This window comes from Drosophila serrata, unplaced genomic scaffold (genome assembly GCF_035046125.1).
Source record: "Drosophila serrata isolate PLE 108 unplaced genomic scaffold, ASM3504612v1 contig_347, whole genome shotgun sequence".
Classification (NCBI taxonomy): Eukaryota; Metazoa; Arthropoda; class Insecta; order Diptera; family Drosophilidae; genus Drosophila; species Drosophila serrata.
In genome coordinates this window covers 2,062,877-2,075,356 of record NW_028257245.1, presented here as the reverse complement: position 1 = coordinate 2,075,356, position 12,480 = coordinate 2,062,877, and the positions used below count along the sequence as shown (strand labels likewise).

The 12,480-nt window shown below is 40.3% G+C and overlaps 4 protein-coding genes across 11 annotated transcripts; 1 reads left to right on the top strand and 3 right to left on the bottom strand.

Annotated features, from left to right (window-relative positions):
- Window positions 1–39: 39 nt before the first annotated feature.
- GLaz (Glial Lazarillo) lies at window positions 40–4,663 on the bottom strand. Of its 7 annotated transcripts, XM_086838420.1 has the most exons (6): window positions 4,158–4,580; window positions 3,725–3,772; window positions 2,778–2,974; window positions 683–837; window positions 546–618; window positions 40–484 (listed from the first exon to the last, which is right to left on the bottom strand). In XM_086838420.1, exons 2-6 carry the CDS (start codon window positions 3,738–3,740, stop codon window positions 212–214), a joined length of 714 nt encoding a protein of 237 aa, XP_086694546.1. In that variant the 5' UTR covers window positions 3,741–3,772; window positions 4,158–4,580; the 3' UTR covers window positions 40–211. The 7 variants fall into 7 exon arrangements, with proteins under 7 accessions (XP_086694546.1, XP_020815282.2, XP_020815283.2 ...); XM_020959623.2 differs by lacking the exon at window positions 3,725–3,772 and having other exon boundaries at window positions 4,436–4,663; XM_020959624.2 differs by lacking the exon at window positions 3,725–3,772 and having other exon boundaries at window positions 4,158–4,583.
- A 160-nt stretch (window positions 4,664–4,823) lies between these two features.
- zda (peptidyl-prolyl cis-trans isomerase zonda) lies at window positions 4,824–6,978 on the top strand. Of its 2 annotated transcripts, none has more exons than XM_020959430.2 (7): window positions 4,824–5,012; window positions 5,148–5,654; window positions 5,710–5,792; window positions 5,861–6,002; window positions 6,052–6,219; window positions 6,279–6,509; window positions 6,576–6,978. In XM_020959430.2, exons 2-7 carry the CDS (start codon window positions 5,154–5,156, stop codon window positions 6,651–6,653), a joined length of 1,203 nt encoding a protein of 400 aa, XP_020815089.2. In that variant the 5' UTR covers window positions 4,824–5,012; window positions 5,148–5,153; the 3' UTR covers window positions 6,654–6,978. The 2 variants fall into 2 exon arrangements, with proteins under 2 accessions (XP_020815089.2, XP_086694543.1); XM_086838417.1 differs by having other exon boundaries at window positions 4,837–5,012; window positions 5,095–5,654.
- A 767-nt stretch (window positions 6,979–7,745) lies between these two features.
- LOC110189435 (cystathionine gamma-lyase-like) lies at window positions 7,746–10,003 on the bottom strand. Its single transcript, XM_020959506.2, has one exon. The coding sequence runs from the start codon at window positions 9,019–9,021 to the stop codon at window positions 7,840–7,842; it is 1,182 nt and encodes a 393-aa protein (XP_020815165.2). The 5' UTR covers window positions 9,022–10,003; the 3' UTR covers window positions 7,746–7,839.
- Window positions 10,004–10,249: 246 nt separating this feature from the next.
- Window positions 10,250–11,643, bottom strand: Cth (Cystathionine gamma-lyase). Its single transcript, XM_086838419.1, has one exon. The coding sequence runs from the start codon at window positions 11,520–11,522 to the stop codon at window positions 10,341–10,343; it is 1,182 nt and encodes a 393-aa protein (XP_086694545.1). The 5' UTR covers window positions 11,523–11,643; the 3' UTR covers window positions 10,250–10,340.
- Window positions 11,644–12,480: the final 837 nt, after the last annotated feature.

The window sequence follows — 12,480 nt, the reverse complement described above, 5'->3', positions numbered from 1 at the left end:
ATCGCTAATTAAAGAAGGTACTGAAAGTCCCCGATCGAGTTAATCTTATTTGTTTCTGTATTTGCATATTCCTCTCTCAGCACTCACACACTCCTCTCCTCTATATCACAGCAGCCTAAACGATTAGGCATCCAATGGGATTTTGTTCCTTAACCAAATGAACTTAAATATATATGTAGATGGGGATAGGGATGATGATGCTTTGCTTCTCTCACAGAGCCTCGGGGCAGTTCTTGTTTTTGCTGATGATCAGCCTTTCTGGATCTAGCGAGAGTCGCTTCAGCACATCGTAGACCTTGGAGCGAATGTCCACCTCAAAGTCCCGATCACGTCCCAGAATCCAGATCTGATCGGAGTGGCCCAGGGAACCGATGCTGCCGCAGGACCACAGAATGGCAAAGTTCTCGTAGTCCGTGTAGAGTACCTGGTACTTGCCAGAGCCCGGTAGGAGGCGGGCGATCACGTCCGGAAAACGGGTGGTAAACTGGGAAAAATATTGAATTAATAATAAATAATTTAATTTCATTTACGAAGCAAACTTTTACCTTGAAATCCATGATGGAGGATCGACTATTTTCAGGAGTGGCATATCCAATGTTTACATTTGGATTACCAGTTCTGAAATGGATACAAAAAATATGAGCTTCTTATGCGGATGAGGATAGTGTATGATGCCACTCACATGCGATTGATGTTCTTGATGGCCACTGCCAATTTAAAATTAGCGAACTTGGACTGTTCTGCTTTATTGTACGGCTGAAATTGGAAGGTAGTGCAGCCGGAGGCGATTTCCGGCAGATAAAATGAACGCTCCACTTCATACCAATGACCAAGAACCTGCAAGAGAATCAGATATTTTCTCTCATAAAAGATTGATTAAGTTCAGCAGAGCAAATCCTCATTAATTAAACCAATATCTTACAACCTTAAAACAAGCTAATTGTGTTAGTTTTTAATTGGTTTGGATAGTTAATAGTTGTATATAGCTCTGAATACATGCATCTGTTCTAAATGGCACTGTAGAAAACATTTTATTTTTTCTTAGTAAACCGTCTGGTTTCTACACATGTTCTTTATTTGCATTGGAGTTATCAATACATTTCATTGTTTTTGACACCATAGTTTCATTGTTATCTCAGGCTTTTTTTATCATGCATCCGGCATATGGAACCGAGCCAGAAGACTGAGAACTCAGACTTGGCAGAGGCATTGTCACCTAGCAGCGTTTCTCTCGGTCAAGAAATGCCAAAGTGGGTTACCAATACGACGACCTAAACAATGCGTAAAACATAAACATTTTTTTTATTTGAAACTGGTTTCTTGGCTGCTGGCCCATTGAGAAGAGCTTCTGCCGCACTTTTGGCAGGCGCTGCTCTCCCATCTTAATGCAGTTCAAAGTCGCAGGGCGCCGCGGATTTAATGACCAGTAGCTGGCATTTAACCAACGAGCCGAGGTCTTTGCCCCGGGTCAACTGTGGGCGAGGATGACAAGTGGCTTAATTCACGCCTATCAACAGCTCAATGGGTTGGTGTGCCACTTGGAAGCAGAGACCCGCCACATAATTGGAGTCACAGATACGGCGGCGGGTACGATTATGGTGCATTATCATTTATGCAAATCAAGGCTTAATCAATTTAACTTAAGCTGTTAAATTGATGGAGCCAATTTTCTAGTCTATGGCCACAGTCTCTAAATTAACAGCATAGCTCTAGCATGACTCAGCCAACTAAATGCCACAATGAAATCCACCTTAAAAATTCTTGGAAATACAGAAAGTCTCGGAAACTGGGTTTAATCCAAAAAGAAATTTACGAAATTTGTTATTTCTTACAACAAGGCGTTGTAAAAATTCGAGCTTTATGCGAACAATTTCGGAAACTCTTGTTATTAGTAGAAAAAAATTTAAAAAAAAATTACAACTAATTTTTTCTTTCTTCAGGAATATGAAAAGAAGTTAGTCTATAAAAAAGTTAAAGTTTAATATTCAAGTTCTTAAACTTTTTTTTTTTAAATTATTAAAAAAAATGCAACTTGTGCTGTGTTCCAGTTAGGGATGCTCGACTGTGGTTCACTTTGTTGTCCTTGGCATGCCCATGTCTCTCGACTTTGCTACTGGTTGATTTACTTCTTTATAAACTAAGTGGTTTGTTTACCATTGGACAGGCCATAAAGCTTTTGTGCCTCTCGTCTCCTTCTGTAAAACAGGTTTTGCATTTTACACAGCGGATCTCGGATTGGTGGCCTTAAATTGGTTCAAGTTCATCTTATGCACAATCCACGAAATAAAATGAAGAAAGGTCTTCTCCGACGCCTTGTGCTAATTAATCGGAGATGTGACTCGTTTTGAGGGTTGATGGCGAATAACCGATGACACTGCGGAATTTACACCGCATATTAATGTTGTAAAAATGGAGGCAAGTGTGGTTGGTTAAATGACGTTTATAGAAAAGTTTAAGGATCACTAGAGCGCTGTATATTTTTTCTAATTTGTTCACGACCTTTTGATCTTTGTAAAAACGGGTTTAAAACCAATGGCTTTATTGCACATTTTACAAGGCATTTGACTTTTAACCTTTATTAGTAATAGATGATTATTTATTTTACAACTGAAGAACAATAAATTACACATTTTAGCCTTTGATCTGTGTAGATAAGTACATATAAGGCAACCCCATATAATTCTAATGGAATGAATATTATTTAAGGAATGCTTTGCCTTTGAATATTCTTAACCTAATTAAAGCTAATGGAATGCACTTCCGGCTTTATCACTTACCCTGCTCATGTTGAACTTTGGCATCGATGGGTAATTCGGGCAACGTCCAAATCCATAGGCCCTTGTCTCCGTAAAACTTAGTAGTAAAACTCCGGACAAAAGAAAAAAACCACTCGTCACGACCGACGACGACGTCAGTTTGCCCATAATTGTTTGTTTGTTTGTTTTATTGTTGAGTTCACTTTGGATATTTGACACTAAAATCAAGAGAATTAGCACGGCGGCGTTGATTAGCACCCACTATCAAGCTGTATAGAATTCGAAATCGGGTATTATTTCCATTGAGTCCAACTTGGATATGCACAAAGTGACGGGTTCACTTGGCCAACGAACTGCGGATTAACATTTTATACATTTCCTCAAAAAGTAACCGCGATTGTTTATTCCGCAGGGGAAGTGTTGTGCGATAATGAAATCGTGCTGGCTACCGTCGTACCGGCTTTAAACCTGGAGACTGAAGTGGTCAAGAAGTGAAAACCACAAAACTGGGTTTCGCGGTGGCTATTTATTTATTTACACTTCACTTCGGATTTGGCTCGTGCTCGGCCAGCGCTGTCGCGGCGGGTTACGTAAAGGAAAAGCCAGAGCCAAACTGCAGGCGAAAGAAAACGGGTTGCGAAAAGCATATATTGCGCATTGCAAAAAAAGAAAAAAAAATAAATAAAAAAAAGAAAACCGGGGAAAAAGCGAAAAGGCCTAATCAAGGAAATTCCGACCGGAATGCATCAATTGTGTCATGGAGTTACTCGGGTGCATCGCTCGATTTATAAACATGCACGTACATATGTATGTATGTACATTCTCTGTACATGTTTGTTCAAGCGCATCAAGTTCAAGACAACTAGGAAGTCGGTTTTATTTTCACGACTTTACAGCATTACAGCATGGAAAAATATATGAAAACAATTAGAGGCGGTGATGGGAAAAAAGGTAAAAGGTTTACTCACACAAAATGTGCAACATCGTTTTGAAAACTGGTTTGCAGTTCAGTAGAACTAAATCGCAGTGAAAGAAATTACAAGGAAACTTTATTAATGAAATGAAATCTATCTAATTTAATAAATAGATGAATAGATTAAAATAGGAAAGATTATTTTCTTTGTCATTAATTTTCTTATCTGTTATATAAACTATAAATTCTCATCTAAATGCTAACTATACCTTCTATCATAAAAGAATGCATATTTATAATTTATAAAAGCAATTTCTCTACCCAATAAAAACTTATTTTATCAGATTGCAAATAAGTTAAGAGATAAAATATAATATCACAGAAAGTTTCTAGTTCAAATTGTTTTAAATATACATAAACCCATTACAACATCAAAGAAAATCAAAGGTCTTGTGCTAAGTAACTGGGAAAGGGTTCATAACGAGTACCTAAATATGCAGTCTCGGTACAACTCAGAGATACCTCCCATCACTGCCAATAGAAAGGGTGTTAATTTCACAGAAAACGGCAGCCACAACATCACAAGTGGCACAAAACAAAATAATCCAAGCCAAGGCAATTGCAAAATCCACTTGTTGTCCAGCTGATTTCACTTTGTGCACAAACAGTGCCGTGCCCGTGCCGAGCCCGTCTCGTTTCGATTCGCATCTGTATTTTATGTTCCCGTGTATGTACAGCTAATATTAAATGTCATCTCTTTGTTTACATCGTGGCTGCTGCTGCTGCTGCTGTTGCGGCGTTCTTTTTGCATTCGGAGTTTTATTTCGCCAACTCGATCTCGGATCGCGACGGAAATGCGGATCGCTCACATTGATCAACCAACCGCCCGGGACAACCGTTGAAACTAAAATGAAGCTGCGGAATTTAAATTGAATTCAATTTCAGTTTTATTCGCGCAAATGGCCACACTACTGCTGCCTAGCTTATTGTTAATATTTTATCGATAGAAGGTAACACAAACCACATAAAAAATATTAATTAAATTTAAAAATATAGCAGTTTATAATTCAAGATCTTAAAAATAAAACAATATTTTAACACCCTTTTTTTAGTTTAGAACTTATTGAAATATTTGATTATGATTTTGGAATACTACAAACGATAGTTGCCAGTCACAGTGACACATCCGATCGGCCAAAGCTACCCACCTCTAGCAGGCAGTGAAATGCCAAAGGCAATCGTAAAATAATTTTTTTTTCGTTTCCCTGCAACGTTTACGCATGTTGTTTTCGGAAACTAAGACTTTTTGTTAATAAAAGACAGGACCAGTGTCAGTTAGAACTGTAAGTTGGGGTTTCTTGCAGTCCGAGCGACCCCAAAGAGCCCGTTTATTCACCTCAATTTGCCTTTGCCCTTTGTTCATAGTTCCAGTGATTTACACACTTTCTCGCCCACCTCTCGCAATTCGTGATCTGCAGGTAAAAATGGATACGGAGAAGTCTAGCAGCAGCTCCTTCGAGGACCTGACGAATGCCGAGGACACCAAGGACATCCGAAAGGTGACGGCGGAAGCCGCTACCGGGGATGGCGCAACCACCTCGACGGACCTTGGCGAGGAAAAGACGTCAGCTGAGGAGTCAGAGGCCGCAGTGGAGGGCGAGGACGAATGTGATATTCTGGGCAACAAGCAGTTGATAAAGCGAATCATCAAGAAGGCGCCAAAGGGAGCTAATCAGCCGAGTCGCGGCTTTTTGGTGACCATTAACTTTACCGGCAAACTGGATAACGGCAAGGTGGTTGAGGAGGAGAAGGGCTTCCAGTGCCACATTGGCGACTTTGAGGTAGTCCAGGGCATGGACATGGTGCTGCCCATGATGCTGGTCGGTGAAGTGAGCCAGGTCAGCGTGGATCCCCGCTTCGGCTACGGTTCCATTGGTCTGAAAAGGGAAGGAGATTCCGAATTCGTTGTGCCACCCGACTCGAATGTAAGTTTCGACTAAAATTTATAAAGAACAATCTTAACTGACCCACATATTGCAGCTCACCTACGAAATAGAGCTTTTGGACAGCAAATACGAAGACTTTGCGGATCTGAAGAGCTTCGAGTTACTGCGCAAATATGGGTGTGTGTCTGACTTGTCACCTGCCATATGGCTGAGATTTAGTTAATTAAAACAAATTACTCTTTTAGAACCCGCAAGAAAGAACGTGCCAACTTCTTCTACAAGCGCTTGGAGTTTAATACTGCCATTCATCTGTACAGGCGGGCCTTGGACTATCTGGATACAAGAGACGGGGATCCCGAAGCCGAACTACTTAAGGAAGATCTGCCGGTAAGTACTAAACAATCGTGTTGACCTTTAACTTGAATTCCCTGATTAGTTTTCAAACAGCGATATGCAGACCCTGCTGGAAGATCGACTAATTGTGTATAACAACCTGGCCATGACCCAAATCAAAATCGCCGCCTATGACGCTGCACTGACGTCGGTGGAGCATGTCCTGCGTTGCCAGCCGAACAATTCCAAGGCCCTCTATCGCAAGGGCAGAGTAAGTGCCTAGTTTATCATTCACTTAAGTTCAATATAATCAGGCTGTTCATTCACCAGATATTAGAGGGCAAAGCTGACACACAGGGCGCGATCAAACTGTTGCAGAAGGTGGCCACTCTCGAACCGGAAAACAGGGCCGTTCAGTCGGATTTGGCCAGGCTTTTCATCAAGGCTCGCCGCGAGGAACACAACGAAAAGGAAATGTACCAGAAGATGCTCGGTCAGGCCAAGAAAATGGAACAAAAGACTGCCACCAGACAAAAGCAGCCCCTTGTAGACAACTCTAAAGTAACATAGCCCTAGTAATCTTTTATTTCTTTTAAATTAAAATTCTAATAATTTTATATTTTTTAGCTTAAGCTGCTGGGTTATCTGATGGGAACCATATTGATTGGCGTGGCCGGTGTCGCCATTTATCGTTACAAGTACTAAGGACAAGCATTGCACATGAACTATTGGATTATTTTAAGCAATTTGAATGCATTTTTTAAGGAACATATATACATATATATGTATATATATATATATATTACATAAAAAGCAAAATTATGAATGTTGGAAAGCCGCAGTTGCTTATTATATCGATATATGGCTCTTGTTGTACATCTAATCCTATGCACACACACACACTTCACTGTAGTAGTATGGTATGGTTCTGGTAGTAGCGTACATATAATGTTAAAGCTTAATTTTTAATCAAACATTCTGTCAGTCGAGTACCGGGAAACGTTGAATAAAACCCTTAATTTTCATTTGATTCTTCAGACTTTTTTTTTAGTTTTTCTATCATCCATTAAAACGTTTATTGGCCCATCAAGTGCCATATGGAAATAGAGATTTGATAAGATAAAACGCACAGTAAAGATTAGCAAACTAACTTTGAAATAAAGGGAAACGGTATTAAAAAGTTGATCAGATCTAAAAAATTTTTGATTGTAGAAGTCGGAACATCCGTTCGGGAGATACATATGTCCAATATGCTTTAATTCTATCGCTAATACTAGAATGTTTAGTGATAAGGCGAAAATAAATTGTGCTGATTCATTGTTTATGATAATCTCCACATGACAATAGCCGACTTCGTTATTTTCAAGGCTGTAGCTAGGGGGTCACAAGGAGGCCGCTTCTTACGCCATTAATATAGGATTTATTTAAAAGAAACTTTACATTTAATTAGGTTGTTAAATGTAAAATTTAGTTCAACTTAAGCGTGTGATGAATGCATGTAAAAATATCTTAGGTGATAATCGAAAACAGTTGTATTTCTGACGGGTAGTTATACTGAGAAAAATATTATTAGTCTCCCGTAAAAACAGTTGGTTCTAATATTTATGATTTGTCTGGAAGCTTTGTTATTTATTTATACCTAGGACATTGATTTTAAAGAAAAGCCACGCCCTCAGAAGTACGAATTACACGTGTGATAGAGTTTGTAATTCCACTTCAAAAAGTAATTTTTATGGCTTCCAGCTTTACATTGGCTGCCCACCCCTGCTTAAAATGGATATAGAAACCATAAAAATATAGTCTTTAAGATAAAAACACTTTTATTTTGTGGGTAAAATGTACAAATCCATGATCTAGCGATCTAACAATACATATATATACGCTGTGTAATTTAAGCCTTGGCAGCAGCAGTAAGAGCCTGTTCCAGGTCCTTAATCAAATCTTCAGCATCCTCGAGCCCCACAGACAGTCGGACAAGACCGTCGGTGATTCCCAGCGTTTTTCTATCTTCAGCGGGCACAGAAGCATGTGTCATCACGGATGGCAGCTCAGCGAGACTCTCGTATCCGCCCAGACTCTCCGCCAGTGTAAACACCTTGAGGGCCTTCAGGAACGCTGTGGAGTGTTTCAGCTCGCCCTTGATGTAAAACGAGAATACGCCGCTGTAGCCGTAGGTCTGCTTCAGAGCGATCTGGTGCTGGGGATGCGAGGGCAAGGCAGGATGCAAAACCTTCTCCACGAACTGGTGGCTATCCAGATACTTGGCAATCTTCAGGGCATTCTTCTGATGCTGCTCCATGCGGAGCGACAGGGTCTTCAGACTCCTATTCACCTGGTAGCAATCGAAGGGAGAGGGCACAATGCCCACTGCGTTCTGCAGGAACTTCAGGCTCTGGTAGAGCTTCTCGGAGTTCATGGTGATGCCACCCATCACCACATCCGTGTGTCCGTTCATGTACTTGGTCATCGAGTAGCAGACAAGATCGGCTCCCAACTCCAGGGGCCGCTGGAAGTAGGAGGTGAGGAAGGTGTTGTCCACCGCCAAGATTAGGTCCTCTCGGATGCCATGGACTAGTTTGGCGATAGCCTCAATGTCTGCCACCTTGGTCAGCGGGTTTGTGGGAGACTCGATCCACACCAGCTTGGTTTCCGGCTTAACGGCAGCCTTAATGGCATCCAATTTGGTTGGATCCACGAAGCTAGCTGAGATGCCCAACCGAGTAGCAACCTGACGGATCAGACGGTTGGTTCCTCCGTAAACATCATCGCCCATGATGATGTGATCGCCGCTGGACAGCATGGTCAGCACAGCGGTGGTGGCTCCCAGTCCCGAGGAGAAGGTCAATCCGTACTTAGCATTATCCAGGGATGCGAAGCAGTTCTCCAGTACATTCCGGGTGGGGTTACCGCTGCGAGAGTACTCATAGCCTCGGTGCTCACCTGGAGCATCTTGCTTGAAGGTAGTGCTCAAGGAGATCGGAGGGATCACCGAGGCACTCTTCCATTGCTCGGGACTCTGGCCTGAGTGGATGGACTTGGTGGCGAAGCCGCTCGGCTGGGTTTTGAAGCTCATCTCTGGTCTCGGATTAAACACAACTGACACGTGGGAGCGATCCGTCCGGAATATATATTCGGAATGGAATCTGCCGACATATGTTCTTGCCTAGACAGAGTTGCCAGCACCGCGATATCGCCCACAGGCGCTATACTTTCACCGACAGAACAGCTCCTTCAGCTATTTTGTGGCCAGTTTTATAGATTTTAGTTTTAAAAATGTTATAGTTTAACCTCAAACCCTTTTTATTTTTTAAATGATTATTAATTATTTTATTAAAGTCAAATATGTAGGACTAAATCTGAATTTCAAATATGTTGCCTTAATATTTATTATTTAAATTCCCAAATAAACTTTACAAATACCCTGCAGTGCCATTAATCAGTATTTCATATACGTAGGAGTTTTTGATGAAAAATAAATTGTTTCTATAAATTTTGAAACAGCAATCAATGATTCATTAACATTTTATTCAATTTAATTTTTAATTATTTTTATTTTAGAAAAACATTATAACTTTTCCTCTTATCAAAAGATTTTCAAATTTTAGGTATAGCCATTTTGTGTTATTTTAGAATTTTGGAGTTGATTTCTACTATATCACGATTGAGAAATTAGAACAATTAAAGAAATATAATTTTATTTAGGTTTCAAATTTAAAATATAGCCATTTATATATTATTTTAGTATATCGAGCTAAATTTTATAAAAATCGGACGACTATATCAAATAGCTGCCACACAAACGATCGTTAGATATAGTGGAAAATGCAACACTATAAATGTAAAACTGGAAAACTACAAATATACTATGTATAAGGTGCATGTAATGCCTGCAACGAATGTAATAATATTTATGTATATTATTGTATTAATTCTTAGTGATCGAATCGCAAGGATGAGCTTCCTTTCTCGATTTTATTTTAGTAATAATTAAATAGTTCTACCGAGCACAAAATACTTAATGTTACTGTTTTCTGTATGCATATACTGCTGAGACACAAGCACTCACTTGGATAATTCGAATTAAAAAAAATACGTTTTTCTCACTTTTGGCAGCTTCAATGTATTACTTATAAATCCTTCAAAAGTTAAAACTCATTGTGAGAGACGGAGATACTTAAAAGTTGATTTAAAATGATGAAAAATCATTGAATTTTTTTCATTAGATATTCATCAAATATTTTTTATAGAGAGAAAATGAGCGTCGACTTTAAAAAGGTTGTCAAATGATAATGTCGAATCGGTAGAATATTCTGAAAATTGTATTTGGTGGGTAAAATACACACTCATGATCTAGCGATCTAACAATACATATATACATAAATGCTGTGTAATTTAGGCCTTGGCAGCAGCATTAAGAGCCTGTTCCAGGTCCTTAATCAAATCTTCAGCATCCTCGAGCCCCACAGACAGGCGGACAAGACCGTCGGTGATTCCCAGCGTTTTTCTATCTTCAGCGGGCACAGAAGCATGTGTCATCACGGATGGCAGCTCAGCGAGACTCTCGTATCCGCCCAGACTCTCCGCCAGTGTAAACACCTTGAGGGCCTTCAGGAACGCTGTGGAGTGTTTCAGCTCGCCCTTGATGTAAAACGAGAATACGCCGCTGTAGCCGTAGGTCTGCTTCAGAGCGATCTGGTGCTGGGGATGCGAGGGCAAGGCAGGATGCAAAACCTTCTCCACGAACTGGTGGCTATCCAGATACTTGGCAATCTTCAGGGCATTTTTCTGATGCTGCTCCATGCGGAGCGACAGGGTCTTCAGACTCCTATTCACCTGGTAGCAATCAAAGGGAGAGGGCACAATGCCCACTGCTTTCTGCAGGAACTTCAGGCTCTGGTAGAGCTTCTCGGAGTTCATGGTGATGCCACCCATCACCACATCCGTGTGTCCATTCATGTACTTGGTCATCGAGTAGCAGACAAGATCGGCTCCCAACTCCAGGGGCCGCTGGAAGTAGGAGGTGAGGAAGGTGTTGTCCACCGCCAAGATTAGGTCCTCTCGGATGCCATGGACTAGTTTGGCGATAGCCTCAATGTCTGCCACCTTGGTCAGCGGGTTTGTGGGAGACTCGATCCACACCAGCTTGGTTTCCGGCTTAACGGCAGCCTTAATGGCATCCAATTTGGTTGGATCCACGAAGCTAGCTGAGATGCCCAACCGAGTAGCAACCTGACGGATCAGACGGTTGGTTCCTCCGTAAACATCATCGCCCATGATGATGTGATCGCCGCTGGACAGCATGGTCAGCACAGCGGTGGTGGCTCCCAGTCCCGAGGAGAAGGTCAATCCGTACTGGGCATTATCCAGCGCCGCAAAACAGGTCTCCAGGACAGTACGGGTGGGGTTTCCGCTCCGGGAGTACACATAGCCGCGGTGCTCGCCCGGAGCATCATACTTGAAGTTAGTGCTCAAGGTGATCGGAGGGATCACTGAGGCACTCTTCCACTGCTCGGGACTCTGGCCTGAGTGGATGGACTTGGTGGCGAAGCCGCTCGGCTGGGGTTTGAAGCTCATCTCGGCTCTCGGATTAAACACAACTGTCACGCGATTGCGATTCCTACGGAATATATGTATATATTCGTAATAGAATCTACCGATTCTATACAAGTCAGAGATGCCAACGCCGTGATATCGCCCACAGGTGCTACAGCTCCTTAAGCTATTTTGTGGCCATGTTGTATAGATTTTAAATTTGAAAATGTTATAGATTAATTTTAAACAACTTTTTATTGTTTATATGATTATTAATTATTTCATTAAATTTAAACTATTCATTATTAATTACGCATATTTTGTAGGAAAGGTGTAGGACTAAATCTGCATTTCAAATATGCTGCCTTAATATTTATTTTATTTGAATAATTATTTGAATTCCCAAATAAATTTAAAAAATACCCTGCCGTGCCATTCATCAATAATTCACAAGTTATTCATATTCGTCGGTGCTTTTGATGAATCATCGATTAATTTCAATTCAAAATTACTGAATTCGTAAATGATTACAAATTCTGAAATGATTCATTAACGTTTTATACAATGGTATTAACAATAATATACATGTATTATTTGATATTATGAATTATTTTTATTTAAACTTTTCTTTTTAATTTTTAACTTGAAAAAAATATTTGCATTTTTGTTTGTTCGCCATTGTTTTTATTTTTGTAATAATAAACTAGTGTTACCTAACAGAAAACACTTAATGTTACAAAAGCACTCAACTGAATAATTCGAACTGTAACAAGAAATGAAGCTAAATTCCTCTAACTTCCAAAGTATATATACGCTTGAAGATAAAATTTCTATCACTAGGAATTAATACAATTTAAATAATATATATTTATGTTAAAAAAAACAATGAAGTTATGCCTGCTTTCATTTCATTCACATGTTATATTTACAGTTTGACATTCACAGTTTTGCATTTTGCATCTGTCTAACGATCGCTTGTATGGCAGCTACAGGGTTTCAT

Bases quoted from the DNA above. Each gene is read 5' to 3' on its own strand.
- GLaz (XM_020959622.2), bottom strand. From the start codon at position 3,551: ATGTTTATAAATCGAGCGATGCACCCGAGTAACTCCATGACACAATTG. The intron at 838-2,777 runs GTAAGTGATAAA...ATTCTCTTGCAG, and splicing joins CAAAGTTCAACATGAGCAGG to GTTCTTGGTCATTGGTATGA. The intron at 485-545 runs GTAAAAGTTTGC...TATTTTTCCCAG, and splicing joins CCTCCATCATGGATTTCAAG to TTTACCACCCGTTTTCCGGA.
- LOC110189435 (XM_020959506.2), bottom strand. From the start codon at position 9,021: ATGAGCTTCAAAACCCAGCCGAGCGGCTTCGCCACCAAGTCCATCCAC.
- zda (XM_020959430.2), top strand. From the start codon at position 5,154: ATGGATACGGAGAAGTCTAGCAGCAGCTCCTTCGAGGACCTGACGAAT. The intron at 5,793-5,860 runs GTGTGTGTCTGA...TTACTCTTTTAG, and splicing joins GAGTTACTGCGCAAATATGG to AACCCGCAAGAAAGAACGTG. The intron at 6,220-6,278 runs GTAAGTGCCTAG...TTCATTCACCAG, and splicing joins CCCTCTATCGCAAGGGCAGA to ATATTAGAGGGCAAAGCTGA.
- Cth (XM_086838419.1), bottom strand. From the start codon at position 11,522: ATGAGCTTCAAACCCCAGCCGAGCGGCTTCGCCACCAAGTCCATCCAC.